General features: G+C 39.1%; 4 protein-coding genes across 5 annotated transcripts in view; 2 read left to right on the top strand and 2 right to left on the bottom strand.

Annotated features, from left to right (window-relative positions):
* The window catches only part of LOC120415406 (ATP-dependent helicase brm), a 35,076-nt gene extending 27,439 nt beyond the window's left edge, over nucleotides 1–7,637 (top strand). For both annotated transcript variants that reach the window (XM_039576933.2, XM_039576934.2), the window contains exons 2-3: nucleotides 2,655–6,828; nucleotides 6,892–7,637. In XM_039576933.2, coding sequence (XP_039432867.1) covers nucleotides 2,655–6,828; nucleotides 6,892–7,079 — 4,362 coding nt within the window. In that variant the 3' untranslated portion in view covers nucleotides 7,080–7,637. The remainder of the gene's footprint in view (nucleotides 1–2,654; nucleotides 6,829–6,891) is intronic.
* A 5,788-nt stretch (nucleotides 7,638–13,425) lies between these two features.
* On the top strand, nucleotides 13,426–14,633 carry LOC120415435 (uncharacterized). The gene is made up of 2 exons (XM_039576984.2): nucleotides 13,426–13,788; nucleotides 13,847–14,633. The coding sequence occupies exons 1-2, from the start codon at nucleotides 13,514–13,516 to the stop codon at nucleotides 14,631–14,633; spliced, it is 1,062 nt and encodes a 353-aa protein (XP_039432918.1). The 5' UTR covers nucleotides 13,426–13,513.
* On the bottom strand, nucleotides 14,616–15,653 carry LOC120415436 (uncharacterized). The gene is made up of 2 exons (XM_039576985.2): nucleotides 14,860–15,653; nucleotides 14,616–14,806 (listed from the first exon to the last, which is right to left on the bottom strand). The coding sequence occupies exons 1-2, from the start codon at nucleotides 15,514–15,516 to the stop codon at nucleotides 14,666–14,668; spliced, it is 798 nt and encodes a 265-aa protein (XP_039432919.1). The 5' UTR covers nucleotides 15,517–15,653; the 3' UTR covers nucleotides 14,616–14,665.
* Nucleotides 15,654–19,245: 3,592 nt separating this feature from the next.
* The window catches only part of LOC120415359 (pro-interleukin-16-like), a 136,354-nt gene continuing 129,343 nt past the window's right edge, over nucleotides 19,246–26,256 (bottom strand). Inside the window, exons 4-5 of the mRNA XM_039576850.2 lie at nucleotides 20,295–20,507; nucleotides 19,246–20,236 (exon numbers count right to left, since the gene is read on the bottom strand). Coding sequence (XP_039432784.1) covers nucleotides 19,904–20,236; nucleotides 20,295–20,507 — 546 coding nt within the window. The 3' untranslated portion in view covers nucleotides 19,246–19,903. The remainder of the gene's footprint in view (nucleotides 20,237–20,294; nucleotides 20,508–26,256) is intronic.

Here is a 26,256-nt window from a genome sequence, read left to right as displayed (position 1 = left end):
AAAACAAGAGAAGTTAAGTTTTTCGTACAACAAAAGTTGTTCAAAATGACCTTCTGAACACGGGAAAAATAAAAATTTCGCAAAAAAAATTGGGCAGTAGAGGGTTAATTTGTTTCGGGATATTTAAATCGTGTATTTTTTGAGTAGCTTTTTCAAATTATTCAACAGTTTTATTTTGGATTCTTGATTTTGTTTTAATGAATTTTTTTCGATGCTTTAATTTGTGAATTTGTTATTACCAGTTTTTCCGATTTTTTTAAATTTTTTATCGTTATTGGTATTTGAAAATAATAGCTTTTTTTTTGGTTTAGCTGTTTTCAATAAATTGGATTTTGAAATCCCATTTTTTTAATCCTTCATTATTTTTGTATTTTGTCATCGTAGGTACAATTTATGAATTTGCTTTATTTTATTTTGTGAATTTTTGAATCGTTTTTTATGAAGATTTTTTTTGCATTTTCCTAAATAAAAAAATACTTGATAATTTTTTAAGTTAACTGGGATTTTTATTTTTTTGGGATTTTTTGATTTTTATTAGTTGAATCGATCTCTATTCTTTTATAAATTTTGGATTCTTTTTAATTTTAATTTCCGTGCACCGAGCTTTTGTTAAAATTATTGAATTTCTTATTTTTTCCTTTTTTATTTTGTTCAAGTTTAATAATAAAAATTGGGATATTTTTGGAATTGTTTTTTTTATTTTAAAATTATTAAAATTTTTACTCTTCGTTTTCTAAATTTAATAATCACTAGAATTCATTTTAAAACATAGATTTTTTTATTTTTTCTTTAAGTTTTTAAATAAATTTCGGAATATTTTAAAATTCGTTTCAGAATATTGAATAGTATAAATTTTAATAATTGTTTTTTTTTTCAGATCTTCAATCATTCAAATATTAAATGTTTGTTTTTTTTAAACTTTTGAGTTATCCTTTTTTTTCAATTTTTATCTTCATATCTTAATTTATTCTTAGAATTCACGAGTTCTTTTTGAATGTTTTAAAATTTTCGAATTCTTAATTATTTTTTATTGTTTTATATTTGAGAGTCCTACAATTTTTGAGTTGTTGCATGTTTTTAAAATTTTTGTGAATTCGTGAAAGCTAGGTAATTTATGAGTATATATTTTTTCTTAAATTTATTTAAAGTTCTTTTTCGGAACATAAAAAAATGTTAAAAAATACCTTGATATTTCTTGAAAATTATTTGTAAAAGACCTTCAACGATTTTCTCGACCTTCAAGAAATTCTAATCGATATAATCACCATACTTAATGAACAGAATAATTGATGTTAAAGAATTATCTAATTTTTTATTTACTTTATTTAATTAAATCAGCTTAACTTATTTATCTCTTGATCCTGAATCAACTTTATTCAATACCTTCGCTATCGTATGCTTGTTATCATCCTCACCAGCCACTAAAGTTTGATTCGGGCAATGATTCTCGTCAATGTCCTTTATCAGGTCCTTGATCTTGTCCTCCAAGCTGGAAGTGGCGCCAGGTTGCTTCGGCTGTTCCGTTGATTGACCCGGATACTCCGTCGGTTGTTGTTCATCTGGACTTTTAGTTTCTTGACCTGGGTATTGCGTGGACTGAAGCTCAGCGGAACTCTGCGTCGGTTGACCAGGATACTCTGTCGATTGTTGTTCTGTTAAGTTCTCAGTCGGCTGACCTGGATATTCCGTTGATTGCTGTTGGTCCGAGCTCTCAGTTGGTTGACCTGGATATTCCGTCGATTGTAGCTCTCCCGGACTCTTTTGCTCCTCTGGACTTCCGGTCAATTGTCCAGGATATTCCGTTGATTGTTGATCTGCTGAACCCTGTGTTACCTGTCCAGGATATTCTGTCGATTGCGGAACAGCCGATTCCTTAGCTGATTGACCTGGATACTCTGTAGATTGCTGTCTTCCTGAGCTCTCAGTTGGTTGTCCTGGGTATTCCGTTGATTGCGAATCTTCCGGACTCTTTGTTGGTTGACCCGGATATTCTGTCGACTGTTGTGCTTCCGATACCCCCGTTGGTTGACCCGGGTACTCTGTTGATACTTGCTGTTGTTCTGCTAGACCTTCAGTAGTTTGTCCAGGATATTCCGTCGGCTGTAACTCTGCTGAACTATTCGTCGGTTGACCCGGATACTCGGTCGACTGTGGTTTCGACGTTGTACCATTCAACGACTCCCCAGGACGTGGTTCCGTCGGCTTCGCCGTCTGTGGCCTCAGCGTCGTGGGTTTCCTTTTCCTGGTCGTCTTCATCCGCGGCGTAGTCGGTCCCTTCATCTGGCACGAACAGCACTGGTCCTCCTGGTCGGGAAAGATCGGCTCGTCGCTGGTTCCGTCGTCCGGTTTGAAGGGGTAGCACTCGTGACCCACGTGGATGGCGACAGGCCGTGGGTACCACTGGCTGGGTTGCTTCTGGACGTAACATTGCCGCGTCGCGTAGTTGTATCCGGAGGACAGCTGGAGCAGTGCGATTTGGAGCAGGGTCGAGCTTAGTAGAGTTCTCATGGTGATCTAGGCGACGGTGGTGATAAGAGATCGACTTTTATTAGCTTGGTTTAGTTAGTAATTAGTCTGCCTAATTAGGTCTTTAGTAATGCTTGGATAACCATTTAAACAGCTTAGTAACAATGATTTTCTCATTCTTTCCGCAGGGTCCGCCACCGCCAGGTCCGATGCAGCCGGGAGGTCCCGGTCAGGGAATGGCCGGTCCAGGAGGCCCCAACATGGGTGGACCGGGAGGTCCAAATATGATGCCCGGAGGACCTCCGCCACCGCCAGGTCAGGAAAATCTGAGTGCTCTCCAGCGAGCCATTGATTCCATGGAGGAGAAGGGACTCCAGGAAGATCCACGCTACTCCCAACTGCTGGCGATCCGCGCCACCTCGAAGCAGCAGAACTTGAACGTCAACCAGCTGCACCAACTCCGGGGACAGATCATGGCCTATCGACTGCTGGCCCGTCACCAGCCCATCAACAAGCAGCTGGCCGCGCAAATTCAGGCTCAACGTTCGGACGGAACTCCGCCGCAGTGTCCGACGCCACCATCCAGCCCCTTCCAGGGTGGACCCCCGGGTGGACCGTCTCCACAGCCGTCAATGCCACAACAGCAGGGACCACCGCAGCAAGGTCCACCGCAAGGCCCTCCCCAGGGTCCGCCCGGAATGCCACCGGGCAAGATTGGTCCTCCAGAACCGGGCAAACCTCCCGCCGGCGGAATGCCTCCCAACCAGAGTCCGATGCCGGGCATGACCATGGGAGGTCCCCAGCAGCAACATCCGCCCCAAATGGGAGGCCCCGGTGGACCGGGACAGCCACAGCGTCCAAGCTCGCAAGGCCCAGCCGGTGCCGGAGGCGTTCCTCGTCCGGCAGCCCAAGCCCCCACAGTTCAGCCAATCCAGAAGCAGAACCGCGTCACGACCGTCGCCAAACCGGTCGGCTTGGACCCCATCACGATTCTCCAGGAGCGTGAAAACCGCATGGCCGCTCGCATTGCCCTGCGCATGGAAGAACTCAACAACCTGCCGGCCATCATGCCGGAAGATATGCGCATCCAAGCGCAGATTGAACTGCGCGCGCTTCGCGTCCTCAACTTCCAGCGTCAACTGCGCTCGGAAATCGTTCAGTGCACTCGCCGAGACACCACGCTGGAGACCGCCGTCAACGTGAAGGCCTACAAGCGCACCAAACGTCAAGGTCTACGTGAAGCTCGTGCCACCGAGAAGCTCGAGAAGCAGCAGAAGCTGGAGGCCGAGCGCAAACGTCGCCAGAAGCACCAGGAGTTCCTCGCGCTGGTCCTCCAGCACGGCAAGGACTTCAAGGAGTACCACAGGAACAACGTCGCCAAGGTGGGCCGGCTCAACAAGGCCATCATGAACTACCACGCAAACGCCGAACGCGAACAGAAGAAAGAGCAGGAGCGCATCGAGAAGGAACGTATGCGGCGGTTGATGGCCGAGGACGAGGAAGGTTACCGCAAGCTTATCGATCAGAAGAAAGACAAACGGTTGGCGTTCCTGCTGTCGCAAACGGACGAGTACATCGGGAACCTCACGGAGATGGTGAAGCAGCACAAGGTCGACCAGAAGAAGATGAAGGACGACGAGGACGAGCGCAAGCGGCGCAAGAAGCGCATGGTTCTGGAGAGCGGAGACATTCAGCACTTGGACACGGACTGCGAGGCGCACGACTGTCGCGTGACGGTGATGGAGACCAACTCGGGCAAGACCATCACCGGGGACGACGCGCCGTATCTGCGCGATCTGTACGGCTGGCTGCAGGTCCACCCGGGCTGGGAGTACGTCATTTCGGACGGGGAAGATGATGATGACGAGGACGAGTCGGATGAGAAGCGCAAGGACGGGGATGAATCTACGGACAAGAAGACGAAGGAGGTTATTCAGAAGGCGAAGGTGGAGGACGATGAGTACAAGACGGAGGAGCAGACGTACTACAGCATTGCGCATACCGTGCACGAGAAGGTCACCGAGCAGGCTTCGATCTTGGTGAACGGCAAGCTGAAGGAGTACCAGATCAAGGGGTTGGAGTGGCTGGTGTCGCTGTTTAACAACAATCTAAACGGGATCTTGGCCGATGAGATGGGATTGGGAAAGACCATTCAAACGATCGCCCTGGTCACCTACCTGATGGAGAAGAAGAAGAACAACGGGCCGTATCTGGTTATCGTTCCGCTGTCGACATTGTCCAACTGGGTGCTCGAGTTTGAGAAGTGGGCTCCGGCCGTCGGAGTGGTCGCGTACAAGGGTTCCCCCGCAGGTCGGCGTGCCGTCCAGAACCAGATGAAGGCCACCAAGTTCAACGTGCTGCTGACCACGTACGAGTACGTCATCAAGGACAAAGCGGTGCTGGCGAAGCTGAGCTGGAAGTACATGATCATTGACGAGGGTCACCGCATGAAGAACCATCACTGCAAGCTGACGCAGGTGCTGAACACGCACTACAACGCGCCCCATCGGCTGCTGTTGACGGGAACGCCGCTGCAGAACAAGCTGCCCGAGTTGTGGGCGCTGCTGAACTTTTTGCTCCCCTCGATCTTCAAGTCGTGCTCGACGTTCGAGCAGTGGTTCAACGCGCCGTTCGCCACCACCGGCGAGAAGGTCGAGCTGAACGAGGAGGAAACGATTCTGATCATCCGGCGTCTGCACAAGGTGCTGCGTCCGTTCTTGCTGCGTCGTTTGAAGAAGGAGGTGGAGTCGCAGCTGCCGGATAAGGTCGAGTACATCATCAAGTGCGACATGAGCGGGCTGCAGCGTGTGCTGTACAAGCACATGCAGAGCAAGGGCGTGCTGCTGACGGACGGATCGGAGAAGGGCAACAAGGGCAAGGGCGGGGCGAAGGCGTTGATGAACACGATCGTGCAACTGCGCAAGCTGTGCAACCATCCGTTCATGTTCCAGGCCATCGAGGAGAAGTACTGCGATCATATTGGGGGGTCCGGGACGACGGTTAGCGGACCGGATCTGTACCGTGCGTCGGGCAAGTTTGAGCTGTTGGATCGAATTCTGCCCAAGTTGAAGGCGTCCGGCCATCGCGTGCTGCTCTTCTGTCAGATGACGCAGTGCATGACCATCATCGAGGATTACTTGGGCTGGCGCAACTTTGGCTACCTCCGGTTGGACGGTACTACCAAGGCGGAAGATCGTGGCGATCTGCTGAAGAAGTTCAACTGCAAGAACTCGGAGTACTTTGTGTTTCTGCTGTCGACGCGTGCCGGAGGTTTGGGTCTGAATCTGCAAACTGCCGACACGGTCGTGATCTTCGACTCGGATTGGAATCCTCACCAGGATTTGCAGGCCCAGGATCGTGCCCATCGTATCGGCCAGCGGAACGAGGTGCGCGTGCTGCGTCTCATGACGGTCAACTCGGTCGAGGAGCGTATCCTGGCCGCGGCCCGGTACAAACTGAACATGGACGAAAAGGTCATCCAGGCCGGTATGTTCGATCAAAAGTCCACGGGAAGCGAGCGGCAGCAGTTCTTGCAGAGCATTCTGCACCAGGACGAAATGGACGAGGAAGAGGAGAACGAAGTCCCGGACGATGAGGTGATCAACTTGATGATTTCTCGAAGCGATGAAGAGTTGGAGCTGTTCAAGAAGATGGACGCCGAGCGCAAGGCCGAAGAGGTCAAGCCTCGTCTGCTGGACGAATCCGAGCTACCCGATTGGTTGGTCAAGGAGGAGGAAGAGGTCGATCGCTGGGACTACGAAGAGGACAACTCGATTCTCGGCCGCGGCTCGCGTCAACGCAAGGAGGTCGACTACACGGACAGCCTAACCGAGAAGGAATGGCTCAAGGCCATCGACGACGGCGCGGACTTTGACGAGGAGCTCGAAGAGGAGGAACGCGAGAAGAAACGCAAAGGCCGCAAGCGCAAGAGCCGCAAGGAAGACTCGGACGACGAGAGTGTCATCTCGACGGTGACCAAACGCCGCAAGGGAACCACCCACCCCCGAGTCAAGAAGCAAATGAAGAAGGTCATCGACGCCGTCATCAAGTACACCGACGAGGAGGGACGCGTGCTCTCCGAACCCTTCATGAAACTCCCGTCCAAGCGCGAACTGCCCGATTACTACGAGGTCATCAAGCGACCCATCGACATCAAGAAGATCCTGACGCGCATCGACGAGGCCAAGTACGCGGACTTTGCCGACCTGGAAAAAGACTTTTTCCAGCTGTGCCAGAACGCGCAGATGTACAACGAAGACACGTCCCTAATTTACTCCGACAGCGTCGAAATCCAGAACGTGTTTACCACCTCCAAGCAAAAGGTGCTCGAGGGAGCCGAAGAGGACGATTCCGACGACGACGGTAAGTTCCCCCCACCCAAAAAATCTCCCCCAATTTCTAACAAGATTTTTCCCACCTCAACAGACGACGACGACAACTCGGACGAGGAGACGAGCAGCGTCAAGATGAAGCTGAAGATCCCGAAGGCGAGCACCTCGTCGGCGAGCTCGTCGCTGGCGGCGTCCGCGTCCAAGCCGAAGGGCACGCCCGGACGCAGGAAGCGACCCCAGAAGAAGTACACCATCTCGGACGACGACGACGATATGGATTAGACACGACGCGATGTGTTAGCACGTAAGATTAACTAACCGCACTTTGAAAGCAACTTTGCAACTATACTTTTACCCGACTCGTTACGACGACTATGTGTAAGCAATTGTGTTTAGAGTTCTAGAGATATTGATCTTGTGAGGGGGGAATATTATGACAGATTTGAAACATTGGACCGGACTGATCGCTTACCACTTATTTTGATGTTTTTAACTTGATGACAAAAATCTCTGAATTGACTGGTAAGACGGAAAGCCAACAAAAAACTGCAGTGAAATTTAGTTCTTTATAGCGGGGAAAAAAGATTTGCTTCGGCAGCAATGATTTTATTAAGATAATATAAATAAAAACTATATTCGATCAACACTAACTTATTGCACATTTGTGGAATGGCTTAGCGCGTAAGATTATGAAGCAAAACATACACTACTAACATTGATTATCAAATAACCATATTCGATTTGATGTGAAAATTGCATGGGAAAACATTATTCTAGTAGAAATGGTAAAGTTGCAAAAATCTCCAATATAAACAGTTCTATCTTGCAATGTGCTGTCAATCGATCGTGTTCTTAATCCATCCGAAAGTCCCCTTTTAAGATAATTCTCGCTTACTTTTTCAAACGCCTTTTATGTACGCAGGAAACCCACGGCGCATTAGTTTTGAAAAAGTATTCTAGATTTAATGAACGTTCCAAATTGCACATTTCACGTGCAGGTTACTGAATCCCGTTCGAGTTTACATGAAAGTACTTTTGGCTACAAAATGGCGGTGGCTGAATATTGAGAAAATGCGTTTGGTATGCCATCAGGCGATCAATTACTTAAATTTTGTCAAAGCGAACTTATATTTGATGTTAAGCAAGAAAATCAAATAAGGAAATAATCGGATAATGGAGTCTGAACTGTAAAAATATTTTAAAAAATAAATCTCAAATTCGAAAATCTTAAGTTATTTTTTTCTTAAAATTTGTAAATTCAAACAATCATAAATTTAAAAGATCAAATAAAAAAACTAAAACTCTACAATTCTTTATGTAATATTAAATGAATTCTAAAATTCTTGAATATTATAAATTTTAAAATGCTCACAGTTACCATCTTAAATAACAGAATTTCATATTATTTTGGAGCATTTTTCAGTCATATTTTAAATTAGAGACCAACATCCAACCAAAAAATTACCGGATTATCCGGAGTGAAATTTTGGCGAGGACGAACTGTGTTAATTTTTTTTTTCAAATTCCGTGATTTCCAAATTTTCCCATTTTTAAATTTCTGAATTATAATTCTGAAATACAAAACAAAAATAATAAAAATTTATCATTCAAAAATAAATGTTAAATTCATAGATCCATAGAACACTAAAGTCCCAAAATGTTCAAAACATTTATAAAATATTGAAAACTTCAGATTAAAAAAACAAACACCTGATTATTCGGAGTCTTAGTTAAAGTTTCACTCCGGATAAATGAATCAGGAAATTTGAAATTTTCTTAAAATGTGTGTCTCTGATTTAAGGATTTTAGAATTTTAGAGCTGAAGAATTGAAGGATTTTAGAATTTAAGAATCTAAAGAATTTTTTAATTTAGGTGTTGAGGAATTAAGAAATTTGAGGTTTTTAGAACCTAGGATTTTAAGGAGTTTAGTATTTAAAATTTTTAAAATTTATGAATTTCAGAATCTAAGCACATAAGATTTTTTTAAATTTAATCAATTTAAGAATTTAAAAATTGAGAAATGTTTCAGAATTCGATAATTTAAGAATTCTTAAATTTAAGCACTTCAGAATTTAAAAAATATAAATTTAAGAATTAAAGAACTTAAAAATTAAAGAATTCAACAATTAAAGAATTTAAGAGCGAGTCCACGAGCAAAGCATACCCATCTCGCATCGACCTCAGCAATTTGCCTGAAATTTTCAGGGGTTGTTTGTACATATAAAACTAGCATCTGGTCAAAATATGAGCACTCTAGGTCAACGAGAAGTGGGGCAAATCAGGACACAAAGTTTAAAGGTGTAAAAACGTCAAAAATCTTAAAAAGGCTATAACTCAGGCAAAATTCAATTTAATTTCAAAATTCAAAATACATCTGAAAGGGCTTAAAAAATGCAACAAAATGCAGGGAGAAGCATCCCAATTGGTTAAATCTAAAGGGAGTTATTGGCATTTTAGTGAAAAAATAGAATAATTTTCAAACTCAAATAAAAAAGTGTTCCATCCAGATATCAACTCGGTTCGACCTGCAGCTTGTAGGAGACATCTGGGACTACCATCCGAAACTGAGAACGCTTTGGGTAAGGCAGTTTAACGTATTAAATAGACACTTTTACTTTTAGTGAATTTTTTGGTTGTACATTTTTGCTCGGGGGACCCCTTAGATCAAATTTTCCGGTGATAATTTTATCATATTCAATTTCACAATAGAAACATCCATATAAATGTTTATTTTCATCCATTTTAACCCTCTAAAAAATAAAAGTTTGAAAAAATTAAGAAGCTGCTTTTTTTCTGGTGTCATCTAGTATCCTTGGAAACGAACTTGATTTTCAATAACTGTGAATATTAGTTTTTTTTGAACTTTTATTTTTTAGAGGGTTAAAATGGATGAAAATAAACATTTTTGTACATGTTTCTATTGTGAAATTTTCTCAGGAACACGAATATGATAAAATTATCACCGGAAAATTTGATCTAAGGGGTCCCCCGAGCAAAAATGTACAACCAAAAAATTCACTAAAAGTAAAAGTGTCTATTTAATACGTTAAACTGCCTTACCCAAAGCGTTCTTAGTCTCGGATGGTAGTCCCAGATGTCCCCTACAAGCTGCAGGTCGAACCGAGTTGATATCTGGATGGAACACTTTTTTATTTGAGTTTGAAAATTATTCTATTTTTTCACTAAAATGCCAATAACTTCCTTTAGATTTAACTAATTGAGATGCTTCTTCCTGCATTTTGTTGCATTTTTTAAGCCCTTTCAGATGTATTTTGAATTTTGAAATTAAATTGAATTTTGCCTGAGTTATAGCCTTTTTAAGATTTTTTAAACTTTGTGTCCTGATTTGCCCCACTTCTCGTTGACCTAGAGTGCTCATATTTTGACCAGATGCTAGTTTTATATGTACAAACAACCCAAGGGGAAAACCACTCTGCTCATTGCCCCCGAGTAGGCTGTGCCCTGAAGGTGCCCCAACGTGCCCGAAGGTGCCTGAGTGAGCCTGATACCAAGAAAGAAAACAGGACGGTACATAGCAACCGTGTTACAATATTTGTTTATATTGTTTTTTACAATCCTGTCAGCGTTGAGCTTTCGGTTTTTCAAAGATTTGATTATCAAGTTTTTTTTATTCTGCTGTATGAAATCTATTGTTGCAGAGTTTTGATTGTTGGTAAGATGTGTTTAATCAAACAATAGAATGTAATTTGTTCAAATACTTTTCTCTTTTAGGGAAAAAACGATTGAAAAAAATAATTATAAAATCAAACACAAACGGAATGCATCCATTAATTTTCCAATCCAATCCAGACTGAGTGAATGGGTGATGCGTATGTGGCCTTCGAGCTGGGTGCGTCCTGCTAAAACGGGTCGTGTGATTCTCCCAGAGAGGTTCGGGATAGAGAACCGCTCCCCCTAATGTCGTTTCAGTGGCTCGATCCTCGGTGATCGACAGCCGTCAGCACGAAAAGCTGTGGCAATCGTCTCGGTCCAGCGTTGTAGTCGGAAGTGGTCATCACCGAACACTGAACCTGGTCCTACACCGAACACCTGGTCCGCCGAACACCGAACTGGTCCTACCCAGCTTCCCCTGTTTTCAAAAATCACGGCGATGTCCCTAGCTGGTTCAAGAGCTGTTCCATGTGGCTGAATAGTTAACCTTGCTTATTGTATGTTTCGACGAAATGAACATTATCAATAAAAATTCAATAAAATTTTACGGAAAATTAAAAATCTTTTTATTAGGCATTTCAATAATATTGAGGTCTATTTCAACAACAATCACATACATAGCCATTTAATGTACACAAATCAACGACGAGACGAATCCTACACCTGGGATGACTTAACGGCCTGACAACAACTAAGGCCGGGACCGAGGTTTTACTTTTCATCCGAAGGAAGGCTGGAGCAGATGGGAATCGAACCCATGATCATGCGCTTACAAAGCGGACAGCGTAACCATTCGACGTTATCCATGTTTAAACGTCGTCGTTTAAACTTTGAATTCGATGTGCCCAAATGCTAAATAGTGAAACGATTCACAGTGACAAAACTAATTTCTAGACCATAAACGTTATTCTGTTTTTCTGTTTCACATAAAAGTACACCAGAAGCATATAACATTGCTTTTATTCCTGAAGAATTTAAATACATTTTAAAATATTATCAAATTTCAAAATTAAGCTCTTGCATGCCGTATTTATTATCTTGAAATTGTGCTTCAATCAAAATATCGAGTTTTTTTGCAACATCTACAAAAGAAAAATAGGTTCGTTATTTATGATTTAAAAATTACTTTCCTTACGTTATAAAAATAAAAAGATCAGCAACAAAAAGATTTCACGGCAAATACATTTTTTAGCTCACAAATCAATTTAACAAAATGCACTTGCAACCAGAAACAGTTCTTCTGACAACTTAAAATGTTTGGGACAGAATCCAGATTACTTTGATATTTTGAATTGGATTTTCTAACTGTCAAAGTCAGAATGAAAGGTGCCGAGCATGTTCCTGAAGGTGCCTGAAGGTGCCCGAGAACGTGCCCGATGGTGCCCAGGGCTCTTTGATGAGAGTGGTTTTCCCCTTGAAACAACCCCTAAAAATTTCAGGCAGATTGGTGAGGTCCAAACGACGTCCCATACAAAGGGGTATGCCCTATTCGTGGACTCGCTCTTAAGAAATTACAAATTTAAGAATTCAAAGAATATGAACTAAAAAAATTTAAGAATTTAAAGAATATAAATAGAAGAACTTTAAGAATTTAAGAATTAGAAAATTTAAGATTTAAAGATTTCAATAATGAAAGAATTAAGAAAAATAAGAATTTAAGAATTTGAGAATTTAAGAATTTAAGTATTTAAAACATTAAAACTTTAGGACTTTGAGAATTAAAGAATTGAAGAATTGAGGAATTTAAAATAAAGAATTTAAGTATTTAATAATTTAAGAATTTAAGAATTCAGGAATTTAAGAATTTAAGAATTTAAGAATTTAAGAATTTAAGAATTTAAGAATTTAAGAATTTAAGAATTTAAGAATTTAAGAATTTAAGAATTTAAGAATTTAAGAATTTAAGAATTTAAGAATTTAAGAATTTAAGAATTTAAGAATTTAAGAATTTAAGAATTTAAGAATTTAAGAATTTAAGAATTTAAGAATTTAAGAATTTAAGAATTTAAGAATTTAAGAATTTAAGAATTTAAGAATTTAAGAATTTAAGAATTTAAAAATTTAAGAATTTAAGAATTTAAGAATTCAAGAATTTAAGAATTCAAGAATTTTAGAATTAAAGATTTTGTGAATTTAAGAATAATATATATAAGCATTTAAGAATTTAAGAATTGAATAATTTAAAAATTTAAGAATTTATGAACCAAAGTATTTAAAAATACAAGAATCTAAGAATTTAGGAATTAAATAATTTAAGAATTTATGAATTTAAGTATTTAAGAATACAAGAATCTAAGAATTCAAGTATTTAAGAATACAAGAATCTAAGAAATTAAGAATATGTGAATTTAAGCTTTTAAAAATTTAAGAATTAAATAATTTTAGAAATAAAGAACTTAAAAAATAAAGAATTTCAGGATTAAAATAATTATAAATTCAAGAATTTCAAAAACTTTGCACTAATAATTTTAATGATTATGATTTAAGAATTCATAAAATCTTTAAAAAATCAAGAATTTAAGGATTCTATAATTAATAATTAAAGTACGTAAGCATTTAAAAAATATAAATTTGAGAATTTTAAAAGTTTGAGAATTCAAGAATTTTAAATTTTTAGAATTTTTTTCTGGTTACATGTGTCTAAACATAGGTCCAAACAAACCAACCCAAACCCTACAAATTTTAGACGGATTGGAGACGTCGATGCAAATTGAGCATACCCTGCTCGTGGATTCGCTCCATAAAACTAGCAGCCCTGCCATTTTTACGAACACCCTAACCAAAAATCATGATTTTTTGAGTTCAATATCCCACTTTTCATACGAATTTTCAGTTCAACCCATATAACCATTTTTATGGTTGTAGTACCTGAGCTCAAAAAATCTTTTGAAAGTGGGATATTGAACTCAGAAAATCATGATTTTTGGTAAGGGTGAAGAAGGGTCAGGGAAATATTCACACTGAACTTCACAAACAAAGCAACTCAAATCCTATCCATCAATCCGCGCGAACACTCAAAAGAACTCAAAGCTAGTGACGCGAAATGACGACGCCCACCGGTCCGGTAACCGTCGCCAGTGAGTTCGCCTTCCGCGCCGGCGAATCATTCCCCTCGTACGACCAGTTCCGGGCCCGCCTGGAGGCGCACACCCATCACGACCTGGTCCACTACTGGCGGCGTGATTCGCGCACCATCGAGGGAGCCTCCTACAAGACGTCCTGCCCGATTCGGCCCGACCTGCGGTACTACTCGGTGCGCTATGCGTGCATCTTTGGCGGCCAAAAGTTCGCCACGAAGGCCACCGGCGTTAAGAGGGTGTAAGTTTGCTTTTATGATTTAACGGAAGTTGGTGGGTTTTAAAATTATTTGTTTTAGGCGAACATCGCTGCGTAGCAACTGTCCGGCGTTTATCGCGCTTCGCGCGACCAGGTGCGGTCAATTGCTGCAGGTGGTCGACGTGTGTAACGTCCACAATCACGAGGTGACCCAGGAAAACTTGGCTCACAGCAAGAAACTTTCGTCGGAGGAGCGACAGAAGGTGCTGGAACTGCTGTTTTACGGCGTTGACCGGAGGTTGATTAAACAGTATGTGCACACGAAAACGGGCAAGGAGCTGAGCTCGAAGGACATCTGCAACATGGCGGCTTCGCTGAAGAAGCGGGTGGAGTTTCAGGACATGCTGGAGGATCCGGAGCGGACGGCAGCGTTGACGAGGGAGCTTGTGCAGGTTGTGAAGCTTGGTGGGGAGTCCTACGAAAAGCTTGAAGAGTTGGTTGAAGACTCTGAAGTTTATGGAATGCTGGAAGAACGTTTGTTGGACGATTCCGTTGATGGTTATGAGAATGACAAGACTGAAATGGTTAGCGTAGAATCGGTTGAAGAAGAACTAGTCCAAGAATCTCTCGAGAATCAAAGACAGGAGGTTGAAGAATGTCCAACTCCGATTGCGAAAGCCTGTAGAAATCGCCACAGGTGGAAATCCAACCGATGCTTTGCATGCGGCTCAAATAATCGGCTAGTTCGAGCGCAGCTGGAAGTGCTTCGAGCTAGAAGAGATAAGCTTCGGGAAGAAACGCGGATTCTTCGATTGAAAAGAAGAAAATTGCAGCTTGAGGTCGATGTATTGAATAAAAGACTTGAAACGTACAATAAAGCATTTTAATACGAAATTAATGTACATAAACAAGCTTAAAACTATTGATACAGCTTCTTCTGACGAATGTTTTCGTTAACATCGTCGAGGCACTCCGCCAGCGGGAACGAATCCAGCACCAGCGTCTTGCTCATATCCGGAATGTATTCGTTGTTCTTGATGAAGATCACCTGGGACATGGTCTACAACAAACTTAAAATCAGTTTAAACAAGATTCAAAAGCAATCAACCCTACCTCCGACAACTCCCTCAGCTTCCCCACCAGCGTCTCCCGCATCAGCTCCTTCCGGTCCTCCTCATCCCCCAACCGCTCACTATTCACGTACTTCTCCAGGTCAACCACCATCATCTCCACATCCCTCACCCCGTCCCGAAGCTTAGCTCCCTCGCGCTTACTATACCGTTCAATCCGCTCGAAATCAACCGGCTCCAGCGTCCGGTTCTCGATCTCCCCCAGCGACTGCGCCGACTTCCGCAACGAACTGACCAGCGCCTCCACGTCGATCGCCGGCTTCGCCTTCCCACTGCTCTCACTCAGATCGCTGAACGACCCCGACTGACTGCTCACCAGGTTTGTTTCGTTCAATATCCGCGACTGCTGCAGCGGAATGGCCTTCTTCAGTGGGGCCGTCGTCTTCTTGGGCGGTGCCGAACGGTGGCGGATTTTGGCGAAAAGTGCGTCCACGTCTTCCGCCGACAGGCGGTCGGCGGGGCTCGTTGAGCGCGCGTCCGAGCACGGCGTCCAGTCCTGTTGGGAGAGGCGGAGCAGACGATCCGGCAGGTCGACGTTTTTTAGCAGTTTCGATTCGAGGCGGCCGGTGCCGAGGATGCGGTTGATTTTGTCCAGGTTGGTGATGATGTTGGCGGAGAGCTGGTTGAGGTCGTCTTCCATTGTTTTTAATGTGAAAGGAACACTATTTGCGAGCGAAATTCGTTGAAAATTGAAAGAACTAAGAGCAGCACAAATTTATTTTGATAAACGGTCGATTTGGATACAGCCGCCGAAATATTAAGCAGCCGCCTTCTCAATTTGTCAGTTGGGCGGCTGCATTTGAATATTAGAGTGTTGCCATATTATTTGAATGGTTGATTTTTTTAGAGGCTTTAAAGAGTAATTTTGAAAAAGTTTCCGAAGTGCCATGGACTTCTGCACAGCAACTGTATAGAAAATTTTACGCAAATAGGGTCCTAAAGCCCTATGTAAATTTTTATGTACAACGGTAAAAAGCACGATTAAAATCCATTTCTGATAACTTTTTTTCATTTGAATGCAAAACAATAAATTATCAAGAAAACATTTTTTTTTTCGATCTTTTGCGGTCGCACAAAGGGACATTTTACTCAGATAAATAAGCTTTATCGTTATGAAGAATAATATCACAAACTTTAGCTTATTTTTAGAACCCAATTAACCTGTTATAATCAAACTAACTGTTAAATAAAAATGTCCGACAAGCAAAAACTTGGGCCCATTAAAAAAGCCATTCAATTTGAAAAAGATGTTTTTGTCATCATCAAATTCCGTACAAATCCGAATGATCCGGCCTGTTAAAAATCCACGATGAGGGTCAAAAATCCATACGGTAGGGAAAAAATGCGTACAATTGGTAGCCTTACATATGTTTAAAGGACCTTTTTTGTAAAGAAAAAACCCTAGGAATACATTTTCAGCTCAACAATAAAAAACGTTGCTTAATCCACCTTAGGTGGGTGGTGACTTCCTTACATTCATGAAGTTAATTCGTGCTGCCATATCATTAGGGCACATAACTTTTTTTTACCAAGATTGTGTCCCTTTCACACCTTATGAAAACTGTCATTTTAGTGAAAGGGATGCACTATTGTTTATAAAAATTATGTGCTCTTTTGAAATGTTAGGCTCCAATTCACTACAGAGCCTCAAAAAAGAGTATAAATAAGACATTTTTTAATCAAAATATCTGAGATCCGGTCTAAAAAAGTGTATAAATAACACTTAAGTCGTTATAACCATTGATAGGGTTGTCAGATCTTTAACTCATTGGAAAGGTGATTACCTATACAAATACAGATCGTATGGTGGATCCGGACAACGTTTTCATCAAAATATTTATGATCCGGCCTCCAAAAAGGTGCATAAATAACACTTAAGCGCTTATAACTTTTGATAGGATTTTCAGATCTTCAACGTTTTGGGCTCGTTGGTAAGGTCTTTTAAATGCCTTTATAAAAATGTATAGCATGACGGGGTTTCTTACAAAAACCACCCTTTTTAAAATCTTCCGGACTTTATTCGAAATCGTTTTTTTAGCGTAACTTTTGAAGTATCTTACTAAACTTCATAATATTAACTAGGGTCTTGTGGGACCCCAAGACGGATCGAATGAGACCAAAACGGTCGAAATCGGATCAGCCAATCCGGAGATAATCGTGTGCATATTTTTCGGTGCATGGACTCACATCCAGACACACGCACAGACATTTGTTCAAAATTTGATTCTGAGTCAATAGGTTTACGCGAAGGTGGGTCTACGAGGTCTAATAAAGAAGTTCGTTTTTCGAGTGATTTTATAGCCTTTCCTCATTGAGGTGAGGAAGGCAAACCCAGAAAAACAAAAAATATCCTTGTTTCGATTATTCGGAGTGAAATCTTTCCAAGGCCTTCGGATAATCGGGTGTGGACTATGTTTTTTGATGCAAAAATCTTATTATATGGATTTGCTTATAGCAAAAGAATCAATTTTGTATTCGATATAACTAAAAAAATTAATTCCAAATTGCCTTATAATCCTAAATTCAGAAAACGTGTTTTGTGTTTTGTTCGAAATTAAGTATTCCAAAGAGAACAATAAATATCATTAAATTTTCTGGCAAAAAAATCAAAATTTAAGTAAAACAAAAACTCAATCATTTTTAAACATAATAAAAAAGAATACAAAAAATAAATAACCAAGAAATCACAAATTCAAAACTAAGAAAAAAAATTTTTTTTTTTGAATTTTAAATTTCTTAAATTAAAATATTTTAATTTCAAAATGTATAAATAAAAATATAATAACTTATTGCACACTTTGCACCAAATTCTCCACCCTTGCAAATCATAACTGCACACCAAATATGTGCACATTTGAAATCCTACCCCTTCTCCCCCCGCTCGCCTAGAGTGGAGCGTGTCTCGACTGAGCTTTGTTGCTTTCGAACACTTTCGAACACAGTTTCGAACTAGGGTGTGTCTTAGACAGTTTTTTTCTGCTGTAGTTTGAGGTTGTCTAAAAATCGCTGCAATCTGCAATAACTATTAGAAAATTCAAAAATTTATAAATCAAATATGCAATCACTTAAAAAATCTTAATTTCAAAAATAAAAATAAACAAACGCGTTATTTAAAAATTTTACAGTGGAAAAATGATAAATTTTAAAGTATTCAAAATGTCTTATAATGTGAAAATAAAAATGTCTTAGGGAAAAAGCATCTAATTCTAGCGTACCTCTAATGTTGGCAGGTCAGAACTTTGACATTCAATTTAAGCTAATTAAAAGCGTTTCAACTAAAATCGAGTGATAAATAGCTCAATAAGAAGTGAGCAAGCAAGTTTCTATCAAAAGTTTTCCAAAATTAGTTGTTTAAATTGTGAAAATCAGCTAATTGGATGGAGTTAGGAGCGAGTGCTTAACCTGCCAAACATACGAGAATTTCCCCTATAATACTACAAATACAAATATAAAATAAGAAACCAAGAAATCACAAATTTAAAACTAAGAAAAAAATTAAAAAAAAAACAAAATTTATTATTTTTCAAATTGTGATTCCTTGAATAAAAAATCCTGATTTAAAAATCCTTCCAATAGTTGAAAAGAAAATCCCATGCTTTAAAAAAATTAGAAATCAAATACTCAAATATTAAATAAATCTGAATTTCAAGAATTAAAAATACAAATGCATTAATTAAAATTCTAAAAATTAAACAGTTAAAAAATTATAAATTTCAGTAATTTTAAAGTTCAGATCATCAAAAATTCAAATATTGCTACAAATAAAGAATTAGAAATCAAGAAATTAAGACTAAGATAATAATTTGAAAACCAAACATTTCAAATTTAAAAAAATTAAATTTCTTATACTCGAAAATTATAATTTAAAAATTGAAAAAACAATAATTTCATAATTTGAGAATCTGAAAATAAAAAAAATCAAAAATCAAATATTCAGATATTTAAAAAGTATAAATTCAAACATTAAGAATTAAAAAAAAACTAAAAATATGCTAAAAATTTAAATATTTTATAATGCTACAAATATAAAATTGGGAGAAATTATATTTTAAATAATTTAACAATTTATTTCAAAATTTAAAATTTTTAACAGTTTGTACTTTATTGTCGGAAGATTTCGTCAAAATCCCTCCGAGGTCCCCTGCAAGTTCGCTTCAAATCGCTGAAGGTCGTGGCCAATAGTGCATCCAGTTGTCGAAGAATGACCCATACAAAAAGTCACGAAAAATATTTAGAAAAGAGAAGAGAACTACTCGAAAAATTTCAGAAAAAGTCGATGATTGACACATGAGTTAGCGAAGTTCATGGATTCATATCTAAAGTTTTTTTTTTCTTTTTAGTTCCTTCAAATTAAAAATTCACAGGGTAATTAATCATTAATTTTTAAATGATCTTTATTTCATCCGAGGGTAAATAAATGATAAATGTACAGCATGAATAATGTGGGAGCTCGAAACTCCGTTTTCAGCGCATAACAAACAAACAAAAAAAAAGTAGTTTAGCGAAAAATTATACTGATAAGATAGTAATATTAGGTGAATGGTGATTGATGCTTCGCTCATTCGCATTTTGTTCGCTCTCATTTGATGACAAATCCTTTGGTATTGTTACTAAGTAAAATATATAGATTTTTTTTAGTAGTAATTGGTGATTCGGTTCAGCTTGCACGAAAATTTAATGATTTTTTAGAAAAAGACTAGCTTGCACAATAAATCTTTACAAAACGTTCGGACAGTTTTATTTTTGGATTACAATGCTTTATTTTGGTTTCACTTCGTCGATTGCTGGTTAGTTTTCAAATTTTCAATGGTTGTTCAGCTGCCTGGGTCTGAAAGTGTAACAATTTGGCACTTTCCAATCGAATTCATACTCTTTCTCTTACAAGTTAATAATTGCAGGGTGTATATTTTAAGAAATCCTTATTTTTAAGGGTGGTAAAAATAGCATTCCCGTAAGTATTTTTACACGTGTTCGAAAGCTGCGTTTTGCTAAAGCTAGTACGTTCTCGACTTTTAAATTGGGATTTTCTAATCCCTTGCCTGTGGCGACGTTCCGGATTGGGGCTGGGGCGATGGCGTTTCCATCTTGCGGCGATTGTTCCGTCGACCCAGCAGAATGGTCACGTCACCGGTTTTGATCGACTTGAACACGTTGATCGCTTCCTGGTGCGAGAGTCCTTGGAAGGCTTTCCCGTTGACGGACAGGATTTCGTCACCCTCCTGGAGCGATCCCTTCTCAGCGGCCTGTCCGTTGGGGTAGATCGTTTTCACGTAGATTCCCATCGAACCTTTCGGTGAGTCCTTGCCGCCGACGATCGAAAATCCGAGCGCTTTCGAGCCATTTCCTTTGACGAATCGTGCCTGAAAAGTGATTAAAATTTGAAATCTCTCTCTTTAAATTAATTTAATACAAATTTACCTGCCGAATGGTGAACGCATTCGGACCGCTTCGTGGCAGCGTGCAAAACTTGCTCTCCTCAATCTCCTGCTCCAGGTCCAGGTCCTCCTGGTCGTTGTCCTCGAGGGCCGCCGCCGACTGGCTGGCGTGGTCGGCCACCTTGGTGAACGTGACCGACGAAAGCTTCGTGATTCCGTTGGTGGAGGCGGATGATTTTTGTGAGCTGTCGGGAATCTGGAATTGATACAAAACAAAAAACAATATTATTTATAATTGTCAAATTAATCACACATCAAAAATCGCAATCGATCAACGGTTGCAAACTGCCGGAATGTCCGTTAGAATCCAATCCATAGAGATAGTGCGCGGGCAGAAACCTAAATTGGCGCCAAAAACGGTTTCCATTTATTGAATAGCTTCTCATTAGCCTCGATTACCTTTTCCGCCTTCCGCAATTTTAGGTTCGTCAAAATTCTGTTCCTGTTAGGCCGCGATCGAACAACATTGTGTACGATTACGCCGAATTGAAAGACGGCAACAAGTGATCGATCGGTTGTAAAAATCGATTGTAAAAAAATAGTTGTGTTTTGCTTGGAATGGTAGCAGTGTATTCTTGGCTACTGTTAGCAGAGCAAATTTTATTGCTTAATTAACAGAGTGTGTGCGATTCTGTAACATGTTAACATGTTTAAAGGTCGTTAGGAAATTAATGGTTCTTTGTCATGTTTATCTTAAATCAAACATAAATGAACTGAATATAAAAAAAATGATTGTCGTAATTTAACATCAACAAAAAATTATAATGATAAAACTTTAACACAATGCGATTTTCTGTATTTTTTTTAACTTAAAAAAAATTAAACCAAAAAAAGATATTAAATATTAAAACATTTAACATGGAAATATTATTTCCTCTCAATTGTATAAAAGGGGTCATCCTTAAAGTACGTATATCACACGCCACGAAAAAAAAAATTTGTTTCAAAATACATTAAAAAAATTTAACACTTCGTCCAATCAAGTTGGAAAATTGGGAAAACCATAGATTGTGCAAAATCGGGAAAAAGTTTAATTTTGCAACTCTGTTTTAAAATTGTCAGGAAATTGTTTTAAAAGTGGGGGAAATTTTAAACAACTTTTGCTGTAAAATTGGGCCCTAATTAAATGTTTGTCTTTAATTCAAAATTTGAGTTATATTTTTTACCGGAAAAATCGCAACATTACACTTTTGTTTTTCTGACATTGAAAAACGGATCAGCAACTATAGCAACTACAGGCATTTGAAAATTAAGTTAGGAGTTATGGCCTATCTACTATCACTTAGCTTAGAAAATTTCACTTAGCTTAGGAATTTGAATCAACGGAAATGAAGCCGAGCTTCTACAATGGAAAAGTAATCAAATTAGAAACTGACGTATGGTTTGAAAAATTTCAAAATCTACGGTAAGTTGACGTTTCAATATCAAAGGTAAACAAACAACTGCATAGCAACGTATATCAGCCCAGCAAAATTTCTAAGTTGATTGTGGATGACGGCCGTAAGTTGTGTACTTTCCTAAGTAACTACACTCAAACCCCGATGGTTTGACACCAACTGTTGTCAAACGAACGGGGTCACTTTTTAGTTTGACACCCCTTTTACACGGAGTTCACACACACTACCAAACGTTTGTTTTGATAGTGTGAGTGAGCGCCGTGTAAAAAGTGACAGTTCGTCACTTTTTAGTTTGACTTTGTCAAACCAACGGGGTACAAACTAAAAAGTGTCAAACGAAAAAGTGACCAACCACCGGGGGTTGAGTGTACTTTACTTAGATGTTCTAAGCTAAGTGATTGTAGATAGCCCATTAGCATTAAGGAGGTCCTCATTTTATTTTATTTTCTTCCTGTTGTAGATGTATCTCAGTTACACGAGAGTCAGTCTTCATAGTCACATAGCTTGAAAGTTGTCTTTTTAAATCTGTTAAACATAACATAAATTTGAATTTACAAAATAGTATTAATTTCAGAATTATTTAAGGTCCTGTTGATTTGCTTTAACAATATAAAATAAAACCAAGAACAAACCTCTAAATCTTGTTCTGTTTTGCACTATAGTCTACTTCATCACTCAAAATCACACCCAAACAGCAGGGCAGAAATCGTGTAAAGCTGACAGGTCCCCGTGTTGAAAAGGGGGGCGTACAAGCCGCTTGGGTAGTCCCAATTTATAGCATACCACGTCTGTCTAGCCAGATCAAACCTGGAGGGGGGAAAATAACAGACAGCTCCAAGCTTCTGGGCAAACCATGACCAAGCACAATGGGATAAAATTTAGGAGAGAACAACAGAATCTGCCCCGATAGTGCCAGAATTCTTCCCTCCCTCCTAGAAGTTTAATTGGCAGCTTAATAGCACTTTGATCCGATCCATGGAACTGTTCAAGGATTTTTGTTGGGTACAAAGGATTTTACACGCGGATCAAGCCCTGCTGATGCGAATCTTCACTTCAAATTTGCTCCGAGAGAGTTGAGCTGCTGCTCTCATAATTTGTCTACGGTTGATGCTCGAAGCCCGGATAATTGCTTCCTTGTTTGGGGGATGACTTGGAGCTTTGTGGATGACGAGCCGACAAACTCTCGATTGAATAATGCTTCTGCTTGAAGAGCAAGTAAAAGTTGCTATTAGTTCCACTAACCAAAAGGGGGTGGATCATCAACATCATGTATGTTTCAAGAGTGGAGTAAATTTACAATCAGGGCTTTATTTTGCAAATTTTAAATAGATAACTGCAAAGGAAACGCCAATAACTTTCTTCGAACAATTCCAGCCGGCAATTAGCGGTCAAACACACCTTTAAATATTCAAATATCCAACGACAACAATGGCGGCATCGTGGCACGTGTCTGGCCATATTTGCATGTGCCCAGTACGAGCGGTTGCGGTTCCACCTTCTGGTGAAGGTGTTGCTTGCAAACTCTATATTTACAAAACACAAGCTTCTACTTATGCTAAGCTAATGGCTAAGCTGTGCGGTGACGAATCAAAAATCAAACCATCCACATTAACGACCCTCGGGTCTTTTGTGGTCTCTATTGCAAGTTTCTGCTCGAACCTAGGAGTCCGAAGGCTTGAATGGGGAGAGCACCCAAACCACTTTCTACTCCAAGGAACCTTCCACCCCAGTGTTTAAACTGACGACCTTCGGATTGCGAGTCCAACCGCCGCCAGCGATTCCACCGGAGTAGGCTTGGTTTGGTGTGTTGTTTGTACTTATGGCATGGAGACGACTCCTACACCTGGAATGACTTAACGGTCTAACAACCAAGGCCGGGACCGACATTTTACTTCCTCATATGATGGAAGGTTGGAGCAGATGGGAATCGAACCCAGAATCATCCGCTTACAAAGCCGACAGCGTAACCATTCGGCCACGCACTGTGTGGTGACGAATCCATTATGGAATTCCTGGTTGCGGAGGGGACTTCTGTGTTTGCAAATATAGATAGCTGACTTAACGGACGCGCGCTTGACTCTGTCAGTAGTGTGGCTTGTGCCATACCGGGAGTGATTGCAGAAGAAAATTCTGCTAGAATGCGATATCAATTGATGAGCGTAACGTAACGGTTCTGACTCGAATCTTGAATTATAAGATGGCGTTACGAATGGTGCACGTCCGAAATGTCAAAATCGCGCAGTTGTACCAACATTAGGAAAAAAATTGGCTGTCATGGCATACTTTTTTTGAATTTAGAAAAAAAATCTTAGATTCAATGTTTACCATAAGATGAAGTTATCATTAAAAAGCAAAAAAAAAAATAAATAAACATACCTAAATTTTCAGTTTGTGGAATAAACAGAACAATGAAATGAACTGTTTTATTAAATGAAAACCCAATTTTTTATTCATAAATATTATATCAAGTATTATATGCTTAAGAGCGAGTCCACGAGCAAAGCATACCCATCTCGCATCGACCTCACCAATCTGCCTGAAATTTTCAGGGGTTGTTTGTACATATAAAACTAGCATCTGGCCAAAATATGAGCACTCTAGGTCAACGGGAAGTGGGGCAAATCGGGACACAAAGTTTGAAGGTTTAAAAACGTCAAATATCTTAAAAAGGCTATAACTCAGGCAAAATTCAATTTATTTTCAAAATTCAAAATGCATCTGAAAGGGCTTAAAAAATGCAACAAAATGCAGGATAGAGCATCCCAATTGGTTAAATCTAAAGGGAGTTATTGGCATTTTAGTGAAAAAATAGCATAATTTTCAAATTCAAATAAAAAAGTGTTCCATCCAGATATCAACTCGGTTCGACCAGCAGCTTGTAAGGGACATCTGGGACTACCATCTGAGACAGAGAACACTTTGGGTAAGGCAGTTTAACATATTGATTAGACGCTTTTACTTTTAGTGATTTTTTTGGTTGTAAATATTTGCTCGGGGGACCCCTTAGATCCCATTTTCTGGTGATAATTTTATCATATTCGTGTTCCTGAAACAATTTCACAATAGAAACATGCATAAAAATGTTTATTTTGATCCATTTTAACCCTTTAAAAAATAAAAGTTAAAAAAATCTTCGATTCACATTTATTGTAAATCAAGCTCATAAATATTATATCAGAAAATGGGATCTAAGGGGTCCCCCGAGCAAATATTTACAACCAAAAAAATCACTAATTCTCCCCAGGGGGGAATTCTTCACCGGTTGGTTTCGATTGTCAATGTCAAAATATGAAACTATCAAGATATTTTCCGATCATTCCAATAAAAATAGTTTAAAATTTTTCAAATTTACTCTGACATTTGAAGTGGTCGAAAAATTGTATTTTTGGCTCGTTCTTAGAACCCTATTTGGTCTAATAATTTGCCAAAAACTATTTTCGATGCTTTTTCAACTTCAATTTTTTAACTAAGAAGAACTTTTATTTTTTATTTTTTAAAAAGTCTAGGTGTGTTGTTTTGAATTGTTTTGTAAAATTTTGCTGTATTTTTGAAAAAAATCAGCCATTGTCGTATTTTCAACTAGTATCCCCTACTTTTTGTTTTAAACAGGTATTCAACATTTTTTGGTTACGTCCTAGATTATATATTGACAAATATTGTTGCAACGCAAAATATGAAAAAAAAAAAACAAAAATCGAAATTTTACCTAAAATATATGAAAACATAAAAAGCTAAAATTGACAAACACCTACAAAAAATACAAAAGATACTGTGCAGGCTCATATCGAGGGATAGCATGAACTAGGAACGATTTGTTTCAAAAAATGTTTAGGCAGGGCAGAATAATTTTCTCAAAAAATCAATAAAAAATTGTTTTAACATTTTTCATCTATAGTACCAAAATTGAGAAATTTCAAAAAGTCTCAAGTGCTTTATTTGATCAAAAATAAATAAATTAGCGTTATACAATGTATTTTAACAATCAATTGTTTTGTGCATTTATGAAATGCAGGGTTGTTACGGACAAGTTGAAAAAAAATCCGCGCCAGATCCGCGCCGACCCAAAACCCAATCCGCGCGAAATTCGCGCCATATAAAAAAATAAATTCGCGACAAACATAGAAGAGAGTAACATAATGACTATTTTTTTTAAACGAAAAAGAATAACTTAGAAAGCATTTGGATCAGTACCGTTGTGGATTCAAATCCCACCTGCACCAACCTTTTTCGCCACTTCTGAAAGATTACTAGCAGTTGATGTAACAATTTAAATATCATTGCTTTGAAAACAATTTCAGGAGAAAAATAAAATTTTATATTCAAAAATTTAAATTAAACCGCAAAATTTAAAAATCTAATGATTTTTTACTCGATAATTCTCGCCAAAATTTTACTCCGTAAAATCGAAAAACGAAATTTCTATTATTTTCTTTTCTATAATTTTCTAACTAAAATATGACTCCGAATATGATCCAAACTAAGAAAATGGCTAAAATTGTGGTATTTAATAATTTAACAATTTAATAATTTAATAAATTAATAAATTAA

Source organism: Culex pipiens, chromosome 2 (assembly GCF_016801865.2).
Source record: "Culex pipiens pallens isolate TS chromosome 2, TS_CPP_V2, whole genome shotgun sequence".
NCBI classification, from domain to species: domain Eukaryota; kingdom Metazoa; phylum Arthropoda; class Insecta; order Diptera; family Culicidae; genus Culex; species Culex pipiens.
The sequence above is the reverse complement of the archived record's forward strand: the minus strand, read 5'-3'. Positions and strand labels throughout refer to the sequence as shown.